The sequence below is a fragment of the Cyprinodon tularosa genome, unplaced genomic scaffold (assembly GCF_016077235.1).
Source record: "Cyprinodon tularosa strain WSP-4 unplaced genomic scaffold, ASM1607723v1 ctg632, whole genome shotgun sequence".
Classification (NCBI taxonomy): Eukaryota; Metazoa; Chordata; class Actinopteri; order Cyprinodontiformes; family Cyprinodontidae; genus Cyprinodon; species Cyprinodon tularosa.
Genome location: NW_024039377.1, coordinates 164,063 through 189,724, shown reverse-complemented (window position 1 = coordinate 189,724; position 25,662 = coordinate 164,063). Strand labels below are relative to the sequence as shown.

The following is a 25,662-nucleotide window of genomic DNA, read 5'->3' as shown; positions in this document are numbered from 1 at the left end:
AATTGGCTTTCTCAGATCTAATCAATAGAGGGCTAGGGCACCGAGCCAGGGGGAACATCTCTGGCCCCTGCTCAGCTACAATCAATTTAGAACCATCGATTCAGTGATTGAAATACAAAGAGCAGACGCACTGAACCGTACAGGTGTTTTATTGTTTGGGTGCACCAACATGTTATATATCTCTCATTGTCAAATTTCTTTGTATTTATGTCTGTTTGCTTGAATGTCTGCACGAGACTACAATCTGTACGAAAGGGTGTGTATTTTCCTATGGGTGTGTATATATAGTATGATTTATTTTCAAGTCATCTGTAATAAAGAGGGAATGGCATTTAATCTACCACCTCTGAGAAGGAGCCAAGGAAAAAAAAATCACTCCTAATCCAATATGTCCTGCACATGGAAGCAGGGTTTTAAAGGTGGGTGTAAATGTGTGTTATGATGGAGTGTACATTCATTTGTGCCCAAGACTTTCCTGTTTTTTTTTTCTTTGTTTTTTTTACATGTCAAGTACATTATTTCTAAAAAGCAAATTGTTGAATACTCCTGTGGACAGAATTCAGATATTTATTTCGTAAAATAATATTAGTCCATTCTCTAACCTGCTTATTTCTTGCAGAGTTGCAGTTTTATAAAGAGTTGTAAATTAATTCTTACAGGATTTTTTTTTTTACTATTGTGGTGTGCTTTCCACCAAGGGTGGGGTGGCTGGGTTAAACAACCCAGTTTCAATATTGATCACAACAACCCAACATCTTCCTCAGGTCCCATCCTTTTCTTCTAGAATGTTCTAATATACTATTCTAATATATATTCTAATATAAAATGTAGTCAGAGCAAAGTTGCCAGGAAAATTAATCCAATATTACACTGTCATGCTCTTTAAAACATATGGGCGCATTGGTGATGCAATCCCTGTGCAGAGGCTTTGGTCCTCAACCTGGCCATCACAAGTTTGAGCCTTGGCCTGGCGACCTTTTTCTGCATGTCTTTACCCTCTTTCTAATCCCATTTTCTGTTTGCCTTCTTTCAGAGAATGCAAAAAGGCCACTATAACTTAAACATATAATCTGAAAAAAATCATAAAATACGTTACACATCAAAGCTAAACTGTATTAATCAACTTTGTTACTGCCATTTAAATACACACATGTTAATATTAGGGTGGTTTTCCAAGCCTAGAAATGCATTCAGCGTAACCTTCCTTTTGAACCTATGAACACCTGATATGTGATAGCTGCTGTTAAAATCTAATATAAATTTAAGAATTTCTTTTACCTTTTTTTCTCTCACTACTTTGGACTGTTGTGATTCATGTTTTGATCCAGCCCAGAGGAGAGGTGAATATAAATATTGGCAATTTAGAAAGACATTACAAATACTTTAAATACATGTAAAAACGTTAACTCTAACACTCCACTAATTAATTTCAAGTACGCATGAATAATTTAACTGAGGTCAAACTACATCAATCATTTTTGTTATTTTATCATAACTAAGCTTAATTTATAAACATTATTAGAGGAAGAAGCAAAATATTATATAAAAAAATAAGTTCACATTATATACATTCAGCTTTGTTGGCATGGGTTGGTGGGTGGTTCAGTAGAAGCTCTGTATGTGTTAATGTGGAAACAGAGGGCAGCTGTCTTAGTCTCTGCTCTGACTGCAGACACGTTTTTTTAGTTTTAACCGACCACCTGCCAGTCCTTTGGAGGTGGGAGAGATGCAGTAGACAGTAAACAGTAGATGTAAACTCTCAGAGCAATCAGAGATCTGATTTAAGTCTCCAAAAAGAATAATAGAAAAAAAGTTTATTTCTTGTTTAAAAAAAACAAAACAAACACAACAGAAATCGCTAAATAGAGCGTCAAAGTCACCAAGTTGGCATCAGTGTCAGAAAATCTGCTTAGTGTTTTTCAGAGCGGCGCACTGAACACTGGCCGGTCTCACAGTCAGAGGCAGGAACTGGTCAATTTTAGCATTTCATGATATTTAAATTGATATGAAATTCTTAATTTGGTTTGTCTATGTAAACGTATAGATATATAAGTCTATGTTTTTTTTTTTTTTTAAGTTTAAAATCGATTTTGGCACACATTTAAATTGTTATTGTTGTCATCTTAGGTTTCAACATTTCTGAGACTGAGGGTCAAGGGCTAACCTGTATAAATAAATGAATTATAAAAAATGTTATATATATATATATATATATATATATATATATTAGGGATGGAACGGTTTATGAAAACCGTCCGAACCGTTCGGTTCGACTGTCTCGGTCCGATTCGCGTGTGTTTCGTTCGGTTCATGTGCTGCTCCTTTTTCTCATAGGCAAAGCGATTACACTCCAGAGCAGAAGGTGGCGGTACTGCGACCAAAGCGAACCACCAGTAGTAAACAAGAAGAAGAAGAAGCGAAGCAGCGTAGCCGGGTGTAGCAGAAAAAAATCAGTTGTTGTGGAGAATTGTGTGGGTATGGCGAGTGGGAAAGAACAGGAGTTGAAAGTAGGGTGGCCAGATGTCCGGCTTTAGGGCGGAAAGTCCGGATTTTCTGGCGTCTGGCGTCCTGCGCCGCATTCAGCCGGACGTGTATTTGTCCTCCTTTAACCCCAAAATATGGAACTGAGCTCTTTTTGGCTCCGCTCCGGTCAGTCCAGATCAAGACCCGCAATTGCAATCGCACCAAACAGGAAAAAGAATGTAGAGAAGACCCGGTTTTTCAAATTAAATTATAGTAAAAACAGACCGGTAACTAGAAATTAGAGCATAGTTCGTATATAATACAAAAACTAAGAGCAATTAATTAAATAATTGGATGCAGACTATTGGTGCTTCAACAGACCATGAAGAAGTTGTGAGATTCTAGAGCACATCTCATAACTTTAAAAGAAAATTCTTATTGCAGGAATGAATGAAGAAATGATGAGTTTGGAAGCAGAGAACAAACAGAGTTCATACAAACTATGTTTGATCCTAGTTATTCCTGTTACAAAAATCCACAACAGAAAGAAAATATTTAGGCAGAAACTGAACATCTGCTGGATGATGATGGGGATTTTTTTTAAATATGTCATATTAAATTAAACATTCACAGGGTTTATACATACGCGTTGTACTTTACAAGACATAGTAGATTTTCCTAACAATCAACATATACCGAACCGAACCGAAAACAGTGACCACAAAACCGTGAACCAAACCGAATCGTGGATTTTGTGAACCGTTCCACCCCTAATATATATATATATATATATATATAGGCTACGTTCACATTGCAGGCCTTGATGCTCAATTCCGATTTTTTTGTGAAATCCGATATGCATTCATACAGCTTAAGTGTCCCGCATGCACAGTAGAGTACGCAACGACATCACAAACCAGCGTGCTTCTAGCGATCTTTCCAAACCTTACAACTTCAACCTTTTCAAGATGGTTAAAAAAAGTACTGCTCTCCGCATCATCATCCGCCATGCTGTTTGTTTTTCTTGCCGCTTCTGTGTAGCAAGAAGCAGAATAGTGACCTATGTCGGTTACTAATGGCCTTCAGGTCGGATGAATGCACAGGTCGCATTGGAAAAGATCAGTTTTGTATCGGATTCAGGACCATATAGCCGAATGGCCTGGGTCGCATTGGAAAAAATCGGACCTGTGTTTTTCAGACTGTCATTAAAAGATAAGATCCAGGTCGAATATGGGCCAAAAATTTGGATTTGGGTCACTTCAGGCTGCAGTGTGAACATAGCCTTAGAGTCCTGTTGATGTTTTATAGCTTCAAGCTTTCAATGAGGCAATGTATGACATTGAGTCATAGGCTTTCTTGTAATCAATCCAGGCAGTGCTCAGGTTCCCACTTATCTTAGCCACTATGATCCTGGACATCAGCTTCCACATTGTGGAGAGAGGTTATTGGCCGGTAGTTGGATGGGACTGCACCCTTTGAGGGATCCTTCAGGATCAGGATTGTGCGCCATTCAGGGTTGTTCCCACACCATTCAGGGTGGCTCCCATCTCTAAGGAGCTGGTTCATTTGTGCTGCCAAGCGTTCATGGAGTGCCGTGCGTTTCTTAAGCCAGTAGACATGTATCATATCTGGGCCTGTTGCTGTCCCATTCTTAATACCCGAGATTGTTTCTGGATGTCTGCCACTGTGATGGTAACTTGATTCTGTTCTGGGAGATTGCTGAGGTCCTGTGCATCACTGTTGCTTAGCCTGAGGATCCTTCTGCCATATGGCTTTCCAGTACTGTTCAGTTTCCAGCCTTGATGGGGCTGTTCTACTATTGCTCCCCTGCCACTGAGCATACACATTTGCTGGTTGAGTTGCGAACAGCCGATTTACCCATCTGGCTTCATTTTCTCTCTTGTACCTCTTTAGGTTGCTGGCCAAGGCTTGGAGCCTTTGTTTAGCAGTTTCTAGTGCTTCAGGTATGGGCATCTGACTGTACCTCTTGGGTAGTTGCTTTTTCATTGCACCAATTGACTCACTTCTCTCCGTGTTGCCTTGATATTAGCCTCCAGCCTTCTTTACGATGGTGGCTATTTTATCACATGGTTGTTCTTATAGCCAAGAATCTCTAGGATCACTGCTGCTGTGCAGTATATCAGCTCATTCGTTTCAATGATGGTTGATGAAGGAATTGCTTGCTTGCAGGGCTATTAACTCTATTAACAGGGTGTTAACTCCCCTCCGACCTGGTTTCCTGGTTCCCCCTTGCCAGAACAGTGGTTTTGTACCTCGTCAATCTCAAGTTGTGAGAGCAGGTGCCGTTTAGGGATATTGGAACATTGAGTTACTAATTGTTTTGCTGTGAGAATGGATTTCGAAGTGACCATTTCTCCCACATCCTTTGCATATACCCCCTCTGACTAGGATTACTGTAGTAGTAGTAGCATTCCAATAGAGCCCTGTTATTGCATCTCAACCATTTCCTTCTTGTTCAGGCTGCCCATTTTTACTCACAAGTGCTCTAGTTCCCCAACACCTATAATTCACTTGACGAAGACCTGGCATGTCATTCACTTTATTGTCGCTCATTGTATGAGGTAGGCATTAGCTTGAAAGGTCTTCCATAAGGACCCACACTGGGAGCTCTTTGTCTTCCCCAACGGGGATTCAAACTCAGACCCTCTGTGTGTGTGTACATACACTATATTTCCAAAAGTATTTGCTCACCCATCCAAATTATTGGAATCAGGTGTTCCAATCACTTCCATGGCCACAGGTGTATAAATTCAAGCACCTAGGCATGCAGACTGTTTTTACAAACATTTGTGAAAGAATGGGTCGCTCTCAGGAGCTCAGTGAATTCCAGCGTGGAACTGTGATAGGATGCCACCTGTGCAACAAATCCAGTCGTGAAATTTCCTCGCTCCTAAATATTCCACAGTCAACTGTCAGCTGTATTATAAGAAAATGGAAGTGTTTGGGAACGACAGCAACTCAGCCACGAAGTGGTAGGCCACGTAAACTGACGGAGCGGGGTCAGCGGATGCTGAAGCGCATAGTGCGAAGAGGTCGCCAACTTTCTGCAGAGTCAATCACTACAGACCTCCAAACTTCATGTGGCCTTCAGATTAGCTCAAGAACAGTGCGCAGAGAGCTTCATGGAATGGGTTTCCATGGTCGAGCAGCTGCATCCAAGCCATACATCACCAAGTGCAATGCAAAGCGTCGGATGCGGTGGTGTAAAGCACGCCGCCACTGGACTCTAGAGCAGTGGAGACGCGTTCTCTGGAGTGACGAATCGCGCTTCTCCATCTGGCAATCTGATGGACGGGTCTGGGTTTGGCGGTTGCCAGGAGAACGGTACTTGTCTGACTGCATTGTGCCAAGTGTAAAGTTTGGTGGAGGGGGGATTATGGTGTGGGGTTGTTTTTCAGGAGCTGGGCTTGGCCCCTTAGTTCCAGTGAAAGGAACTCTGAATGCTTCAGCATACCAAGACATTTTGGACAATTCCATGCTCCCAACTTTGTGGGAACAGTTTGGAGCTGGCCCCTTCCTCTTCCAACATGACTGTGCACCAGTGCACAAAGCAAGGTCCATAAAGACATGGATGACAGAGTCTGGTGTGGATGAACTTGACTGGCCTGCACAGAGTCCTGACCTCAACCCGATAGAACACCTTTGGGATGAATTAGAGCGGAGACTGAGAGCCAGGCCTTCTCGTCCAACATCAGTGTGCGACCTCACAAATGCGCTTCTGGAAGAATGGTCAAAAATTCCCATAAACACACTCCTAAACCTTGTGGACAGCCTTCCCAGAAGAGTTGAAGCTGTTCTAGCTGCAAAGGGTGGACCGACGTCATATTGAACCCTATGGATTAGGAACGGGATGTCACTTAAGCTCATATGTGAGTCAAGGCAGGTGAGCAAATACTTTTGGCAATATAGTGTATATATATATATATATATATATATATATATATATATATATATATATATATATATATATATATATATATATATATATATATATATATATATATATATTGCATGCTTTCAATTTTTTCATGACAGAAAAAATGTGTGTACCTAGCCTAATAGTTACAGTTACAGATATTTAAGAATTTTGGATGAAAATTTTGATTAAGTGCCACTTGATAACATTTTCATTGGTATTCATGTCGTATTTTTATAAATTGTTACATCTGCTTCTCTTTCAAAATTCAGTACTTTTGTCTTCCATCAGCGACACTTCATGGCTGTCCGTCATCCACTCCTCAGGCTATTGAATGGCTTTCTATCTTTATCAATTGCGGAATACATCAGGGCAAAGAAGAAGCAAAAAAAAAAAAAGCATACACAAACACACAGTCTGTACACAACACATGTGTTTCAGTGTTATACCTTTGGCATATTGACTATGTGATTAAGGTCAGCTCTGTCCAGATTTGGACAGGTGGGAAAGGGCTGCGGTACGCTATCACCCACACCATTTCTGTCTGTTTGTCTGCATGTGTTTGTCTGGAGGGAGATACAGCTTACTGATAAGGTTTTGAGGAGGTCAGTCCGATGTAAATATGACATGAATATAGATGTGTTGTGGGTCTGGTCACCTTTAGAGAATCAAGCAGCTGCAGAGGCATTGCGTGCCAGGGAATGGGGTCAGCTTCTACTTAATCACGTAATATTTGTTTAGGAGATCCATCTGTTTTTGCAGTGTAGGAATGACATTGGTGTTCTATTCATGTCATTTATCCATTCAGATTTTTGGTCTTGCCTGGGCCTGATTTCAACAAAAGTGTTGTTTTAGTATGCATGAAAGCACCCTCACTCAGTATCATGAATGAGTCTGTCCACATCGGTTAATCCAGATCATAAAGTTAGTCTTTGTCCTCCTCAGTTGCCTCTTGTTATGCTAGAAATGACAGCCCTCACAAAGTATGCAATGAGAAATGGCTCACTCACACAGGTAGGACACATATTGTGGCACTCTGACACCAACAATTTAAGTGACAAGATGTACTCCTGAGTGCTTTCTCACTTCTTTTTTGTATCTGCTTTTCTTTTTTCTGTATTTGCCTTTCTTAGCCTATATTACCTTCGGTCCAGTTCCTCTACTTGCCCCCGCTTCCCTTATAATTTGTGCTTTTTATTTTGATACTGAACATTTTATTTTCACTCACCATTAGACATAAACTCCACATATAAACTATTACAGATGGATGAACATATTATATTTAAGTGCTTTTATGTTTTCATAATGTCCTTGCCCTCCTTTGTCATTTCTTACATGCTTTTATACTTATTAGCAAAATGTATTTATAAGAAATAAAAGTTTACCCTTTGAATATATTGTTTTTAAATATATCCCATCATTTAAATAGATGCTTAAGTGCTTTAAGCCAAAATTGTTATGTTTAATGTCAAAAGGGCACACAAAAGGAGCAGAGCAGTTAACAAATTAATTTCCGTTTGTTCTGACTCTACCAGCAGGCACCGCTGTGAAGCAATCACTGGAGGGCTTGGTTTTGAATTGCAAAAAAGGACAAATTTGAGTCTAACAGACATGTTTGACAAATATATTTTTTTATTTTCTTAATTAACACTCTGGGATCAGCGTCAACGCAGTCGGCCAGCCTGGTTGGCTCAGAGGAGATATTTCTATCTCTAAAGAACGCAAAAACTGTGTCTCATTAGACTGTTGTATAAAATGTTATCTTACATTACAATGATCTAGGTTACTTTTGTTTTGTTTTTTTGTTTTTTTATCTGAACCGAATAAGCTTTTAAATGGTAAATAATCTAGTATAGAATCAAAACAGGCCTGTGCTTTTGAAATGAGAATTCATTAAGTTTTTAGTTCTTACTTATTTTCTTTAAACATAGTGATGCAGTATAAGATTTATAAAATACAAATTTCATAACTGCTCATGTAAAGGCACATTTCCTTTCACCTTTTTCTAATCTTCATTGTACGGTAATAAATCACACCAAGTTCTATTTTTTTTATTCCTGCACAAATTGTTTTACTACTCAACTGAATATGTAGCACACATTGTAAAATCATTGCTTAAATCCCATTCCTGAATTCATATCCTTTTCAAATGTCAGTACCTTGTAACAATTTCAGAATTCAATAGGACTTTTGTTTCTTGTTCAGTGGTTCCCAAACCTTTCTTGCTGCCTTAAAGTCCCTCCTCCCAGCCCCACCCAATTACCTTCTCTAAACTTTCTTTTAGCATTTGGATAAAACAAAGTTGTCTACAGTAAACTGCACATTACAATAAAATAAACTACAATCTTCAAGTTTTTTTTTTTTTTTTTTACCATGTAATGACCAAAATACCCCTTAAAATAGAAAATGTATTTATTTTATATGTACCATGCCCTCCTGCAATTTTTTATTCACTTTCCTTAATGCACTTTGTGACCCTTACTTGTCTCTGAAGGATGCTAAATTATAACCTTTTATTTACTTAGTTATTCATAGATTGATTGTTGATGGAAGTTTTTCATAGATCACAGATGTCAGCCCAAAATATGTTCTTTGCAGGCTCTTAAGATGTTTGGCACATTGTATTATACACAAAGAAGCCAGAGAAATTATAAGTATGGACAAGTTTACAAAAAGTGCACAGCTACAGCTATGGAGGGATGTGGTACTTGCCTCAGAGCTAATCAATTACACAAGGGCAGATGAGAAGTTGTGTCCAGCACAACCACCAAGCTGTCTGTTTGAGTAACACAGTGGTATTTTGTTTCACTATTACAGCTATGCTATATTTAACCAAACCAAATGCAAAAATGTTTCAGTAGAAAAAAATCAATCTTCTCCCATGGCTATCAAAGTTTCTACATAAAGTAAATAAAACATATCAGGGGACCCATAACTTTTGGCATTCTAATGACATTGTATGTATAAGAATGTTCATTTCCTCTTTGTGTTTTAATCATTTCAAATGTCATGGAGAACATGTAAACAAGGTTTTTACAAAGAACTGACAGCAAAGGACCAATAATTGTCCCACTGGTTATTTTGTTAAAACAAGATTTTATCCAAGTTTCATCTCCCTGCCTAGGTAAACTGAATTTAAAGGTGGAATGTTTTAAAATTTTCAGACTTAAATAACATTGCTCCAATAATAGATGTTTATATTTTAGGGCTTGCTACGTATCTTTAACAGGAGTGCCAGCTAGTAAGAGTGGTACTGTATTAATCCAGAATAAGTTGTTTGTTTTAGTTACTTAGGTCAGAAGTCTTAAGACCAAAATGTTGTTGAGCTAAGCAATGGCTGAGGCACCAAAAAGCAGGAGTGAGCATCTTTAGTTAACTACTATGGATTAATTGATCAAGCCATGAAGCAAATGAGCTAGATCCATTTAAAAAACGGGACAAGTGCTGAGACAGAGGAAGTTAATGGTCTTGCCTATGTTCAAATGGTAGGAAAGAAAAAAGTGTGGCTTTGCAACAGTCTTTGTTCACTGTAGTTGGTAAAGTATTACCTACAGATGACTGCATTACAAAGAATCAGATTTATGCTCAACAAAAATAAATTGCCTATTTCTCTTTCTCCAATTGAGGAGGATACTGCTTTTTAAATTTTTTGTTTGTTTTTGTACACTGAGAAAAAAAATAATGCAACTATTTTTGGCATCTGCTTAATCATATTTAGTTATTTGGCATAATTGTTTCATGTCCCACCCTGCTAACATGAAACAAATAAATATGATTTAGTAGATGCCAAAAATGGTTGCATTTTTTAGTGAGTTGACTTTAACAGGAAAGTAAAGGGATTAATCAAAAGTTGATATTGTATGTTTGAATAAATACAATAGAACCTGCCTTACAACAGACCCCACTGACTGATTTCACCATTCATCTAGGCATTCTTGCCCCTTTTTGCTCTGTTAGTTGGTGGTGGGCAATGAGCCTGGCTGCCCCCTGTTAGGTTCTGATTACAGTGTAGATTGTAGTGCAAGCACATGTTACTTCCTGCTGATAGCCGATATGTTTCGAAGGGCGGTTTTCTCTACTACCTTGCCAGCCAGGGATAGATTGGCACCATCAAAGCTCCTGGAATACAAATTTGTCCTCATCTTCCCTGTCTCTTCCTGTCCTTCTCTGGCATTTCTTCTGTTTGAATTATACACTCAGTGCTTTTGCATATAAATGCAGAAACACACCTGAGCCAGTGCACCAAGCAGATCAGCCAACTGCAAAAAAAAAAAAAAATAATAAATGTGTAGAGTCAATGGTGCTAAAATATTCTATAGCTCTCTTGATCTGTATTATCCTTATAATATGCACACACATGCACATGCATACATATACTTGAAAGAACAGCTCATAAAGGCGCTATCAATAAGCCAGTTTTCCCAATTGGCTGTTCTGTCATTGGCCGGCTGTTCAAAGCAAAAGTGTGGGCCAAAAAAAATGGCTGTGAGGTTACTATAGTAACTGCCTGCCCAGGGGTGTGGGCTGTCTGCTAAATTGTTCACTGGTTTGTTAAGGCTTGCACATTCTAATTTAAAGACAATGCATATATGTAACCAGTCACCTAACAGACACAGGGTCTGTTTGTTAGCAGTGTCTATATTTTAGTGTATTTTTATTGAATGAAATTGTATTTTTGCATTTGCAACCCACTTTTATCTTATATTTGCATCAAAATACCTATTGTTTTCTGCCATTTACTGTTGCTCTGCCTCCTGTTGAAAAGAGTCTTCCAGAAATGTTTACATAGAACAGCACTATTCAGAGTGAGTTTGTTCTTTTGACACAAGGTGGCTTCAAGGTCCAAAACTGAAACATGATTCAAACGATACTACAGTTTCTATTCTGTCAGTGAGATCTTAGCTCCGCTCAAATAAGTACTAAACTATGTATAGTCTAAACTTTACGATAAAAAAAACAAAAGCTGTTATTGAACTATTTTATCTGTTAAGTATTACCATGCTTGTGTATTTAAAGAATAATTGTAGAAAGAGTTTAATACCAGGACATTTCAATGTGTGATTTAACCAAACTAGTAGCTGTGTTTTGAAGAACCAGACATGTTTTTATAAAAACTCTGTTGTGATTAAATTTCCTTAAAAATATACTTAGAAACATTTAGAAGTAACTCTATCATATTCCTCAAATTTTTGTTGTAAAGCTATATTAATAAAAAACTAAAATAAACAGAACAAAACACATATAATATAGAGTACTGCAATAACTCTTCTGTAATCGATTGCCTGTAACTGCAGTTTTAATATTTTGATTTAATTTAATACATTGTTACATGCAGTTACTTTCTGATAAATTTCTAAAATTTGAAAATAACCTTTGAAACTTTGGCTGTTAGTTTTTAGATGTCAGTTATAGCCCTAAATGTAGTATGTATAGCAGTGCTTGAAAATTTACATATCCTTCCATTAAAGACAGAAAAAAAATCAACTGCCAGTAAAAATACACTGCTAAAAAAATATACATATGTGTATTTATTTGTATGTTTATATATGCATTTATGGATTGCAAAACAGCTGCCTTCTTTTCATATTTTTCCCACCTGTGCTGTGCATTGCTGCAGCAAGGTCTATGAGCTAAACATTTCGGATTGGCTTAATTCCACAACTATAGTTCCATTATCTGTTGTCTCCATGATCCTAATGTCTAAAAACTCTAGTATCTGTCCTATTTACATTTCTCATTATATGGGGGGAAAAAAATGTGTCTTTGGAGCATGGGTCCAAGGGGATAGCAGAAGCTGTCTATTATCTTACACTCTACACTTCATTTTTTATCGTCATACTGTTAATTTGTGGTTGCTGCCAAACTGGCTCTTTTACAGGGCTATTTATGAACGTTTTCTAGCACTACCCTTGGTTAAGAACCGAAACCTCTTTGAGAGAAAAGCCCTACAATTGCAGAACAAGTCAAAACTATGTTCTAAACCATATCATATTCTAAAAGAGGGGTTTATTTTTGTTTATGAAGTCTTTTTTAGATACATCAGCACCAATAGTTGGGAGAATATTTCAACATAAGGGTTAGGCAAAAGGCATACAAGTATGTGTCTATGAGAATGCGCCTATGTGTATGTGGGAGGTTGTAAGTGTAAGAGTGTCTCACCTTAGAACATAAGCTTTGACTGGGTCAGAATCGACAGATGATTAATGGTCAGGGGGAGTGCAATGTGGGCGGAACTGCTTGGTATCGGCCCTCTTAACAAAAACACAAAAGCTCAAGAGACTCTGCTCTGTTTTCACCAATCCTTTATTCTTGAGAAAATTGCTCTGGTCATCTTTAACAACTCACAATCTCTCTTAGATTGGAAGGTAGGACATAGTGGGAACTGATGCTGTCCAGCTTTGCTGAATGATATCACCATGAACTTTAGGTGCCTAAAAATAATATAAATCATTTTTTTGTTAAGCATTATGCAATGGAGATACAAGCTTTTCCAAAAGGTGTAGTCGTCTTTGGGATCCCTGAGATGGCAATGTATAATATGCTTTATACACATAGGAATTCTTAAGTTATTTTTATAAGTTAATAAATCATAATCTTACACTGAATTTCAATATCCTGCTGATCTTTTTTGGAGGTTCTGAAAGGATTTTGTTTTAACATATGCCTTAGTCTTTTTGTTGTTTTTTATAAATGACCTTGTGCCAAAATAAGATAAACATTTCTGAAAAACAAAAAAAAAGCAACAGAAAAAAAAAATTATCTGTGGATTGTGCAAGAAAATTGAAAAACTAGAATCAGAAAGGAATCCTAATGATCTGCAGTCTGATTGGCTTTTGCTTTTAATTGCTAGTTATCCCCAGTGTTGAACAGCTTTTAAAGTCCTTCGCTTTGTTGATTTTTTTTAGTTGTCCAAAAAATGCATAACCAGAATGCTCCACCTGATGGGGATCTTCTGATTGACTTAGCCACCAAATATTAAAATTAGGGTTAACTGGGTTCTTGACCCAATCATAGGATTGTCTGCCTAGGTGTGAGTGGATGCATTCATGATTCTAAAGCCTCTCAAAGCTGTGATCGGGGCTTTGTGATGGATGAGGGTCTGGGTTAAGGGTGTAGGTCAGAGTTGTAATGTCACTGGCAATAGGTCAAACATCGTGTCCCTTTCTAAGTCACCCACAACCTCTGTAGAAAAACATTTGGGAAAAACAACTAGTATGTTGTAGATACAATTTAACAAATAAATTTTAAAATTTCCGAGTTTGCGGCACTGTTGCCTTGCAGCAAAAAGGTCCTGCATTCAATTCAATTCCCATGTTCTCCCTGGGCATCCTTAGATTCGCTCCAGGTATTCTGGCTTCCTACTACATTCCAACAACATGAATTTTAACTTAATATATATCTCTGAATTGCCCTTAGGGGAGAGTGTGTCCTGTGATTTCTGTGTTGCCCTGCGAAAGACAGGCAGCTTGTCTAGGGTGTACATTGCCTTTCACCCATAGACTGCTGGACCTAATGGTAATGGCAAACCAACATTGTGGTGGTTTACAAAAAGCAGAGGAAAGCCATTGTGGTTGACATAGCAGTACCAAGTGATTGCAACATCAGGAAAAAAAATAATATGAAAAACTAGAGAAATATCAGGGTATCAGAAAAACCTGGAAGGTGGTCATTGGGGCACTCGGGGCAGTGACCCCCAAACTTGAAGAGTGGTTACAGCAGATCCCTGGAAATACATCAGACATCTTGGTCCAGAGGAGTGCAGTTCTAGGCACAGCAAAGATACTGCGCAGAACCATATATATATATATATATATATGGTTTTATGTATATATATATATATATATATATATATATATATATATATATATATATATATATATATATATATATATATATATATATATATATATATATATATATATATATATATATATATATATATATATATTTATATATATAAGCAATGCTATGATATGCTGGTGCACTGGAAAACCTTCATGTATTTTGGCCAGGCTTGCTTTAACATTAGGCCATCATTGTGTGACTGTGTGGGGGAGAGTGAAGATTCCCTGCTGCTGTATCTCTGTCAGCTGCAGATTGTGTCAGACAGAAGGACAGATAGAGAAAAGACAGACGAATAAAGCAGATTCAAACCCGTCAATCAGGATCAAGGTACAGTAAGAGTGAAGGAAAAGGTGGGAGAATTCAGAGACATGTAAAGACAGAGGAGAAGAGTACAATTCAAATGGGACAGCATTAAATGGATAAGTCTTGTTACAACCAGTTGTAGGATATCAGCCTGCCAGCCTTCAAAACAAGACCATTTTAGGGAGTTCCTTACATGAATCACACATTCTAATTCTCTGTCCTTGCCTTTGTCTGTCTGTTTTTCTTCCCTCTCACACAGAGGCAGATCAGTAGCCGCTAATTAACGAATTTAATGTTTGGATTCATGCGCATATTATGTTTCAATTAGTGAAGGAGCTTCAGCTCCAAGGTAGGACATATAATATACCCAAACATTTATCTTCTGCTGTCTCTAAAATATTTGCATATACATATGTGTGAGCGTGGCTGCTTGTTTGCTTTTGCCTGATTGTCACTTATCTCCCTCTCTGTAGTGCTGATTGCAGCATCCCCCTTGCTGAAAGAGAGAACTTGAATTATCCCAGGTTCTGTTGAACATAGAGTAATCAAATGCTTGAAAACGTGGGTATGTAGTCTTATTTAACAGGGGTCAACAGTGACTACTTGTGCTGTTCTATAAATCCCCAAATGCATTTCTTGATGTCAGAGCTGTTGTTTTCTCTTGGTTTTAGAGTGTGTATGTTTTGCTCAGTATGTGTACATGAGTATGAGAGTGTATGGCTTCTTTTTTTTCTTCACACACAGTTTGCTTTGAAGCTCATTTACAGCACTGCTAGCTCAGAGAGCTGAATCAGCACAGGCTCTTCTGCTTTTCTCTTCACTTTTACCCATTTATTAGTGTCCAGGGAAGCTGCAGTTTGAATGTGAACACACAACCAAAGGGCTTAACCTTATGTACATATTCTACTCACACTCCATTAAGCTCAGAGGGAACAATTCACAGAAAACTATTTCAACAAAAACAAGCTCAAAAAACGTGATGCTTTTGTGGTGCATTCTGTGAGATTTTCATCTGTATATAATTCTCCATCAGGTATGATGATACATAAGTCCCCTTCACTGTTTGTACCGGGAAGCAATTTCTGATCTGTGGCTTTATTGTCTTGTAATGTTGGATACTGTCAGGATTTATTGCCTTATAAAATGTCTCTGCAGCTGGGTTTTGCTTCCTCATATGAGAAGGGGACACTTTTAAAGAGTCTCAGTTTACTTGTAGTATGAGGAGCTTTATATTGTCACGTTTGAAAAAGTGGGAAAAGTCAACAGAGTTTGAAAACCTCCTCTCCCACATGAAAAAAAGAGTTCCACACACGCATATAGACACAGTTTTACTTTTATAGTTCCCCTTTCAAGACATATGTAGGCTTTCCATACAGTATCTGTCCATAAGGGGATATGCAGCTTTATGGTCATTTTAGTGAAGTTATGCACTTGTCTCCCTCTATCTATAGAGCTACATGTTCTGCTTCTTATCATTTCCAACCAAGTGGTTTTATTAATTTTTTAGTTTTTATTTTTCAAATCCTCTTCATTTCTTCAAGCTACCTGTTTGAAAAAATCGCTGGGTGGAAACAACTAATGTTATGTCAAAGATAAACACTGTGACACCAATTACATCTTATTCCAAAAGCTATAATATCTTATTGTCACAATAGTTGGTCCTTTAAGACCCTTTAAGACACTGTTAATATTGTAGATCAGAATGCTAATGATTTAGTTCTTCATCTCGATGCTGAATAGTTTCCCTTACATGTTTGACATGTTTGCTTTGATTTAAATTGGCAAAAAAAGCATAAAAATATAGGTAACGTGTTTCCAAAAAAAGAGGAGACCTTAATGTTGCTTTTTCACAACAGGATACTAGGTTTGCTATTGATTTTAATTTCAAGAATTTATTTTATTCTGAAGGATTTAGAGTAGATTATTTTTAATTTAATTTGATCTATTCTGTCCTCAAATAAACTAAATGGTATTAAACAGTTTTTATTTAAATGTTACACTAAATACATGATTGTATAGTTATGCAACATATTACAAAACAGGCAGCAGGACTTTGGCTATCTTTGTCAGTTCTCTCAGCCGGCACTAGTACATCATGTAGTTGGAAAACTGTTCTTTTTAAGCAGGAGGAGGATTGCAGTTTTAGCTCCAAAGCATATACAACTATCCTGGAACGGATCCCAAAAAGGTTATGCAAGGAGTCAAATGATAAAAAAAAAAAAAAAAATGGTAAAATGCAAAACTCTCACCAAACAACAGACTCCAACAACTCAGGAGAACGATGAGTGGATCATTGATTTGTATTTGACTTGGAATATGCTCAGGAGGATAGGCCTCCAGGTACTTAAAATATCACCGCTTTAACTACAGGTTGCTCTAGTAAGATCCAACTCTGACAAAGACTTCTGAATAGGTTGTTGAATAATTTTCTGAAAAACTGAACAAAAGTCATGTTGCCTCCGTGTTTAGCCTGTTTTTGCAATGCCATGCAGCATACTGATACTGACAAAGTGCTATACCCACATTCAGCAGCAAATTAATTGATAGTCATTGATTGATAGTAGGATCCTGAAATGTCAGTGGAAAAGGCCTATTTTTGTAGATGTTTGTTAATTTTAATTGAGTTCAAGGATTTAGTATAAAAATCTGTTAAGCAATGGAATATCAGTTTTTTTTTATGTCCCTGCAGGATATAATTGTTTTTTTCCTACAATAAATCTATTAGGATATTACTGTTTTCCTTTTTTACGTCTCACATTAAAGTTCTTTAAAAAACTAGGAAAATGCACTATAACAACATACAGCAGGTCATAACATCCCTGAGGCTTGTGAGACTAAAATGGAGCTAAAAATGAGGCTTATTATCTTCCAGTATGTTCTTGCAGGAAAGGAACAACAGCTGCAGCTCACTGATATTTTGGCATTAAGTTTATGCTCCCTTTGTGCAAGTTTTGGAGGAACATTTTACCACAATAACCCTTTTAAATTGAAGAATTATCTGGTGTTAAATTATCTATACCTAATCATTTTATGTTCTGTTTTTTTTTTTTTTTCAAATCTCTATCAGTAGTAACCATAGCTATTTATGAATAGTTTAAAAATACAACCAGGCATGTATATGTTGTATGCACAAAAGTTAAAGGTTTAATATTCCATTTTATTAATAAAGTGTAGCATTTTTTTTTAGAAAGAACAAAACAAATGGAAAATGAACTAAAAAGATCAACTCACCTGAAATGCTTCCTTCTCCACTATTTCACCTGTTGATGCCAAGGAAATGGACCAGTTCATTTTCATTGTGACCATTAAAAGCTACTCATATCAAACTAAAAAACTCTCAGCCAGAGACAACTTAATAATTTTGTTGCAAGCTAATTCAACACCTTTTTTTTTTATTAAATCTTGGCTTTAGTACCTGAAACACTTATCACACACCTCTCCTTTACACTGTCCTTGTCTTTAAATGTTGTTAAAAACTTTTTTCTTTTGTTTTCTTATCTTGACTTTATATATATTTTTCTGACTAATTCACCCTTTTACTACCTAAAAGCTATAAAAGGGAAAAAAATGTTTTTACACAGTATGAGCATACCCTACATCTACAGTCAAGCTGTTGCAATCAATCAGCCTTGTCCCATTAAATTTATAACCCTTCCCCCCTTAAGAGTGCAGCTACACCACAGCTTCCACCCCCAGCAGTAAGCTTGCTAAAATACCAGACATTTATCATAGTTATTATAGTCATTAAATCCTTCCACATGGCACAGAATCTCCTCAGCTTTGTATCCTTTTGAGGTGCAAGAGTAAATGGATTAGGTTATTGCTTTCACTTAGGGGCACCAATATCAGCCACAATAATCTTTGTCCTCCAACACAGCCTTTAGATTTTTCAACTCTGATGCATCACAGCAACTTTGACAAATTGGTGCCACCAAAACTGCATCAATTTGTGATGGTATAAAAGTTATTGCCATCCTTCACTGAATGTTTGAAGTCTTGGTTATACTGCTGAGTACATTTCTGCACAGCCTGTCCAAGACTCTATCAATTCTGAGCATAGTGTGTCTGTACCTTTGCTAAATGGGGATATTCACCAATAAGCTCCCATTAGACATAAATATAAACATGTGATATAAAAAAAACAATTATCTGTGATGTTTGTAAATATCTATGTAAAATTTACACACAATCCATAAATCTTGTGGGTATGGTGGATGACTGTCATTAATCGTGATGGTGTTTTTTGTTTTTTTTTTGTTTTTTTTTCATTGTGGCCTGTCTAGCTATTTAGAGGTGCATTCACAACAAATGCAAATTTTGCATCCGCAGCTCAGTTTTTTGAAGATGTATCGACACTTTTCCTGGAGGCTTTGTCAGTTCTGATGGCTCGGACCACAGCAATATGTAGGTGGAGTGCAGACGTATTTAAGCAGTATGAAAGTCCATCCTCTTGCACATATTCCAAGTCAGGTGCAAATCAAATAGCCACCCCTTCTGGATTGAGCAAAAGTTGGGTTGCCTTCCAATATAAGCCTGTTTGCGGTTGCCATTGCCAGGATGACTAAGAATTTTCACAGGCATTTCTAACATGTTTTTTTTTTTTCACAGCATGCCCACCAGGTACCTTCAAATCAACCCAGGGCCCAGGTCTTTGTCTACAATGCCCTCCAAACAGCCGATCCACAGCTGAGGCTGCTACTATCTGTGTTTGTCGCAATGGCTACTACCGTGGTGATGCTGATCAACCGGATGAACCCTGTACCAGTGAGTAAAGCAGACATGATATTGTCAGTTGCACACTGAGTGTGACACAATCGTATCCTGCTTGAATAATAAGAGGTCTGTTTTAAAAGGTTAGGTTGGGATAAATTAGTTTATATCTAAATCCCAAAAGCATTGTTTCAGTATGTAATAATCACATAAGAGGATGGGATTGCACTACTGATATCTCCATCACTTTTCAAGTGGGCTTCTTCTTCGCTATGAGTTGTATGTTTGTTCTTCCACTTTTATATTTTTTCTGGATTATTTTTTTTTTTGTTAGCTGTTATCATCCCCTAAAGTCCTAATTACTCAGGCATATGCTGTGAAGCTTCAACACAGTCCTGCTGTTATCCGCTGGAGATCCAATAAGACCTTACACAGCATTGTGTTTATCTTCATATTATCTTAAAGCAATAGGCTAAGCTTTTGCTTTTCTGTCTCTATTGAAACAATGGTATTTAAGGAGAAAAAGTTAGCTTACTCTCAGTTAAGTATTCACAGATCTATGTATGTTACAAATCATATTCCAAATATAATTTGCAAATATAATGCAGCCAGTGCCCAATTATAGCAGTTTGAAAAATTTGCAAAAAATAGATACTTTTGTTTCAGTCTAACCAGGATTCACTTAACCAGCCCCAGAAAAAAAAATAGATAATAATTCACATTTAAAATTTGTGATGCAAAAACTATCTGAGGTTGGTCTTCTTTCTGTCCAAATTCTTATTATTACCCATTTAGAGCAGTGTGAAAAAGTTGTTTTCGTTTTCATATAAAAAATTGTCTAAATATTTTAAGCCTTTGTTGAGTAACTCAGAATTGATTTGAGGTGTATCCTATTTGCTGAAATGTTTTCAAAACCTTAAATGTAGTCCACCATTTAAATTGAGATGATTGCACATGAATAGGAAAGGCACAAACCTATCTATACAAGATCCCACAGCTGATGGCCAGAGTGCCATGTTAAAATCAATTTAACTTTCTATAGACCTCGAAGATGGAATTTCCTTGAGGCACAAATCAGGGGAAGGATACAGAAAAATTATCTGGTGCTTGAAGGTCCAGTTGAGCGCAGTATCGTCCATTCATAAATGGAATATGTTTGAATCCATCAGGACTCTTCTTAGGCCTGGTGAACTGCCTTAGCTGACTGAGTGGGAGAAGAGCGCTTTAGTCAGACAGGTAAATGGCCAATATGTATAGGTGCATATATGAAAAGGACAACTCCTGTTGTATTGCCACAGCTTGCAAGACAAGGACCATTGTCATCTCCTTAATAATAAATAACATGTTCCAGAAAGACACAATGACTGTCATGGATAAAGCAGGAGCTCAACCCAACAACCACACAGGACCAACCTCCCAACTCTAAAGTAATATTTGTCCCTTTGTCAGAGATGTAACCAAGAACCTCTTGGTCACTCTATCAGAGTGTTCCTACACAGAAACAGGAGAAGTCTCCAGATGGTCTACCTAAAAAGCTGATCAGATTATATAGAATGCTGCTACCCATGTCCTCACCAAAACTAAGAGAGTGGAGCACATCAACCCATCTGAAAGTGTTTTCACTGACTCCCTGCGTATCAGAGAATAAACTTCAAAATAATTCTGTTTGAGCACCACCATACCTTACATAATTGTCAGTGCATCAACCAACCCTGACTTTTATGGTCTTTTGATTCAAATCTACTCTGCACAACCAGAACCAAACATAAAGAAGCAGCTTTTAGCTTTTATGCTCCATTGCTGTTGAATAAACTCCAAGAAAGCTGTACAAACACACAAATCCTACGTTTTAACAAATTAGGAGTGGCCTTTGACTGTGCTACAGTGTACTATTTCTTTTTTCTATTGAACAGCTCTTGCCTTGCCCTGCCTTGACTATCCTTCCATGTTGCTGTAATAGGGTATTGTTTGTAGGATTTTGAGGAAAAACATTAATAAATGTCGAAAAAGTACAGCACTGTGAATACAACTGCAGAGATATAACTGAGCAGGGCGACCATATATGTTTACTGTCTTGCAAATGTTGCCATCAACACCTTGATTTTTTATGCTGCTTAGAGAATATCTCTTTCTTTAATCTTCTGTTTGTTATTTACTCTCAACACACAGAATATTTTTTGCAGAGAATTAGAATCTATAACATCTGTATAGCATCATTCCTCATTTTGTTCTTTTTTGTTTTCCTAATTTTTCACAATATGTTTATTTAAACAAATTGATTACATTTTTCTTGCAACCACCAGATATCGCTTTTGCATTGTTTCATAAAGATTGACCATCCCTGTCTCCTGGGAAAAAAAAAAAAAAGGGTTTTGAGTACATATGCCCTGCAAAATTTCAACCTTAACAAAAACTTATTTTTCAGCCATATAAACTCATTTAGACATAAATATCAATCTTATTGTTGGCATCTTTCCAGTTTTTTTTACTCCGCAAACTTAAAAAACATTGTCTTACAATGAGGAAAATAAATGAGTGCCACAGAAATTGTTTGTACGCTATACTTTGGTGTTTTTTAGTTATTTAAAATTCACCAATGGCTTTTCAGTAAGTATGCTACAGTTAGAGTCAAGCTTAGCAGTATTCTGGACTCCATTTCACAAAGGAGGTTTATTGTCAATCTGGAGTAATCTCTCGGTTAAAGGAATAGTACACCCAAAACATGATTAGCCTTCATTTTCTACTCGCCCCCATGCTGAACAAAACTCTGGAGTACTTTTTTGATATCTCAAATGCATCTGGAGATCTGGGAGGCTTCTTGCTGTCTGCTGACATTCAAATAATGGAGGTCTATGGCGCCCGAGACAGAAAGGTCCACAAAAGTCCACAAAAACTTGTCAATATTCCTCCATACTGCTCGTCCAATGTAATCCAAGTGTCCTGAGTGGGTAGCATCCAGAATTTACTCGAAACGAAGTCATTTAGAATGTTTTTAGAGCCTAAACAGTAGTGTATAGGATTTCCTAATAGCGCCCCCATGCGCGCTCACGATTCTACGGAAGCCGGCAGACCAAACCAGCGCATTCAGCTCGGCAAAGAACTCATGCTCTTCCTCAACACTGAAGTCCTCAGACATTTTTCTTTCGTTGTTTCTTTCTTTGCACAGGTAAACAGCACATTTCTTCTTCTACGCTTGCATTATCGGCAGACCAGACGCTGAATGCGCACTTTCTTCCGGTTTGGTCTGCCGGCTTCCGTAGAATCGTGAGCGCGCATGGGGGCGCTATTAGGAAATCCTATACACTACTGTTTATGCTCTAAAAACATTCTAAATGACTTCGTTTCGAGTAAATTCTGGATGCTACCCACTCAGGACACTTGGATTACATTGGACGAGCAGTATGGAGGAATATTGACACGTTTTTGTGGACTTTTATGGACCTTTCTGTCTCGGGCGCCATGGACCTCCATTATTTGAATGTCAGCAGACAGCAAGAAGCCTCCCAGATCTCCAGATGCATTTGAGATATCAAAAAAGTACTCCAGAGTGTTGTTCAGCATGGAGGTGAGTAGAAAATGAAGGCTAATCATGTTTTGGGTGTACTATTCCTTTAAGTCCTGCAAACCTTGTATTTTCCATTTCAGAATCCTGGTCAATAGCAGTGTTATTTTGTGTAACCCAGAGTATCTTCTACTCTTTAGCTGAGATCTGCTCAAGGAAGTTTTGAAAACTGGTGTGTCCTTTTCTATTGAAGATGGCCTCAAGCACTGTACTCTTAGGATATCTCCATCGGAAGAGGGTGATGAGAGAATGATTAGATGTTTTATACGTTTCAAAGGAATAGGTCCTATTCAATTCACATTGATAAAGACATATTATTTGTCATATTTTCAGCAAAAACTTAATAAGATTCATGAGGGAGAATTTTCATGCAGGTATTCCATGTAGAGTATAGAGAGTGGAGTAGAGTAGTGTGAAGTTGGTCTCCACACTTTAAACTTTATTGGGAATCTCATTAATAATTGCTTTCTGTTATGTTTCACCCAGACCCAATTCCATACAAAATATTATGGTATACAGAATTTTAAAATTGGTAAAAATATTTCTAAAGCCACATGTTTTTATGATTTACCACCTTCTTCATAGTTAGGTATTTAGTGGAAAGTCTTAAAAAAAATGTTATTGAATGATTTCTACATCCTATTACTATACATGAAGGTTAAATTTAAAGAATGTGGATGCAATCCTGCAAATACTTACCTCTTTACAATTGTATTTATTACTTTGTATTCATTATACTTTGTATGTCAATTCAATTCAGTTTATTTATATAGTGCAATTTAGAACACATGTCATCTCATGGCACTTTACAGAGAAAAAACTGTCAGATTGGTCTGGGAAAACCGGTCACTAACTTGCAAGACATGCTCCTCCTGGTTAAGGCTGCGGCCATGATTGTCCTTTAACTTTTTCATATATATTTCAGAAATACCTCACCCCATACATGCATGTAGTCACAGTGGAGAGGAAAACTCCTTTTTAACAGGAAGAAACCTCCAGCAGAACCAGACTCAGTGTGAGCGGCCATCTGCTAAAGCCGGGTATACACTTTACGAGTTTTTGCCCTTTTCGGGTCGATTCTTCTGTCGTGCAAGAATATTTTGGATAGGGCCAACTTTCAGCCTCATCATGTGTTGTGTAGTATATAAGGGATAACGAGGGATAACGACCACCTCCCTCAGAAATCATAACGTCAGGAGAAAATCAAACATGTTTGAAATTCAGCCGGCCCTCGTAAGGTGTTAGAGGGAAAATCCTGCTGTTTAAGCAAAGCTACGAGTGTCTACGAGCTGATTTAGCCAAACCTTGCACACTGTGCAGGTACAAACAAGGTTTTTTTTCTTCTCCTTATCCTGGATAGATGAGTCTGACCAGCCCCATCTCTCCACACGGACTCACCGAGTCTGTGTGGTTTTTGGATGTACAGTGTGAGCAGTTAGATCACACAAGAGCATTGGGTTGTACAGTGTAAGATCATGCTTAAACCCTGCTGTCTCCTCGTACAGTTTGAGCTTAAGCTGAGTACAATGATTGAAAATATCATACAGTGTATGCTTGGCCTAAGGCCGACTGGGAAGCAGACATACAAAAAGAACAAGATATATAAAAGGTAACTGTTAACTAGCTACACAGGTGGCCCTATTCAGGAAAGACACAGCCAGGCAGACAAGCTCCAAGACAAGTATGCTAGTCACAGTAAAAGAAACACTAGAAACATGCCAAGCTCCAGTATCTATAAACAGATATGTCGTTGGCAGCAGCACAGCTAATATTTCAATCCAGGATGAAGTCAGGGCCAAACAGGAACAGACCAGAGGAGGCTACTATGATGAGGAAAAACAGAGAAAACAAAGTTATGAGTGGAACTTGACAAAAACTGCAGAGTGGGAAAGTAGAGATACAATGAAGCAGAATGAGAAAAAGTCATCTCTATAGTATGTGATCCAGCAGCCTAAACATATAGCAGCACTAATACAGTAAAGAGGTCTGGATAATGTAACTATGTTGGATGAAGTATTAGAAAGTTAGAGCCACGCTAGGACCAATGTACAGCCTAGGAGACACGTCCATGTTAAAAAATAAGCTCTCTGTTTTATACATATAAAAATATTATGTATTATTAGTTAATATTGGAAATGCTATTGTAAGCAGATATCTTCCTTCAAACTGTTCAAGCGTCACACATCAACATTGCTCTTGGGAATGTTGGCTTTGTCACCAATTGAGTTGACAGAACTTTCCTATCTCTATGGTTTTGCTCATTCCCTAATCCCTGAAACAACTGAATATGAATGAAACAGACTTTAGATAAAAAAAAAACACACACACATTTCACATGGCTAACAACAACACTATGGTAATGGACTACAACCTCTCAAATAGGACATTTTTTTCTTAATGGAATTGTATTTTGTGACAAAATGACAAAAAGTATCATGTCTGTCACAGATCTTGTGTTTTGAAAGAGCCTGAATCATATAACCTGTTCTGAAACTGAAAACTGAGTAGGGAAGAGAGGGGTAAAACTACTCAGAATATCTGCATACCACTTGAGATGACAATTCTTTCTTAAGTAGGGCCCTATTGTTACATTGAAATTGTGTTAAAGATAAACATAGGTATTTTAAAACTAATACTCTATTGTATTTTAGAAATATAAATAGAACTGTATAATTTTCAAACAGAAGAAAGCTCAATTTTTGAGTCCAAAAAATTTTTTAATATGAAAAAAATCTAAACAGTTATTATATTTGTATACTGTGTACTGTATTACAAAAACCTAAAAAAAAAGTTTATCATTTTGCGTTTTCTCAAGTTTCACTGGTCTTCAGTAAAATGTATT

The 25,662-nt window shown here is 37.4% G+C and overlaps 1 protein-coding gene across 2 annotated transcripts in view; it reads left to right on the top strand.

Annotated features, from left to right (window-relative positions):
• LOC119798658 (ephrin type-B receptor 1-B) overlaps window positions 1-25,662 on the top strand; it is a 238,211-nt gene that overhangs the window by 133,153 nt on the left and 79,396 nt on the right. For both annotated transcript variants that reach the window (XM_038308216.1, XM_038308215.1), the window contains exon 4: window positions 19,157-19,312. In XM_038308216.1, coding sequence (XP_038164144.1) covers window positions 19,157-19,312 — 156 coding nt within the window. The remainder of the gene's footprint in view (window positions 1-19,156; window positions 19,313-25,662) is intronic.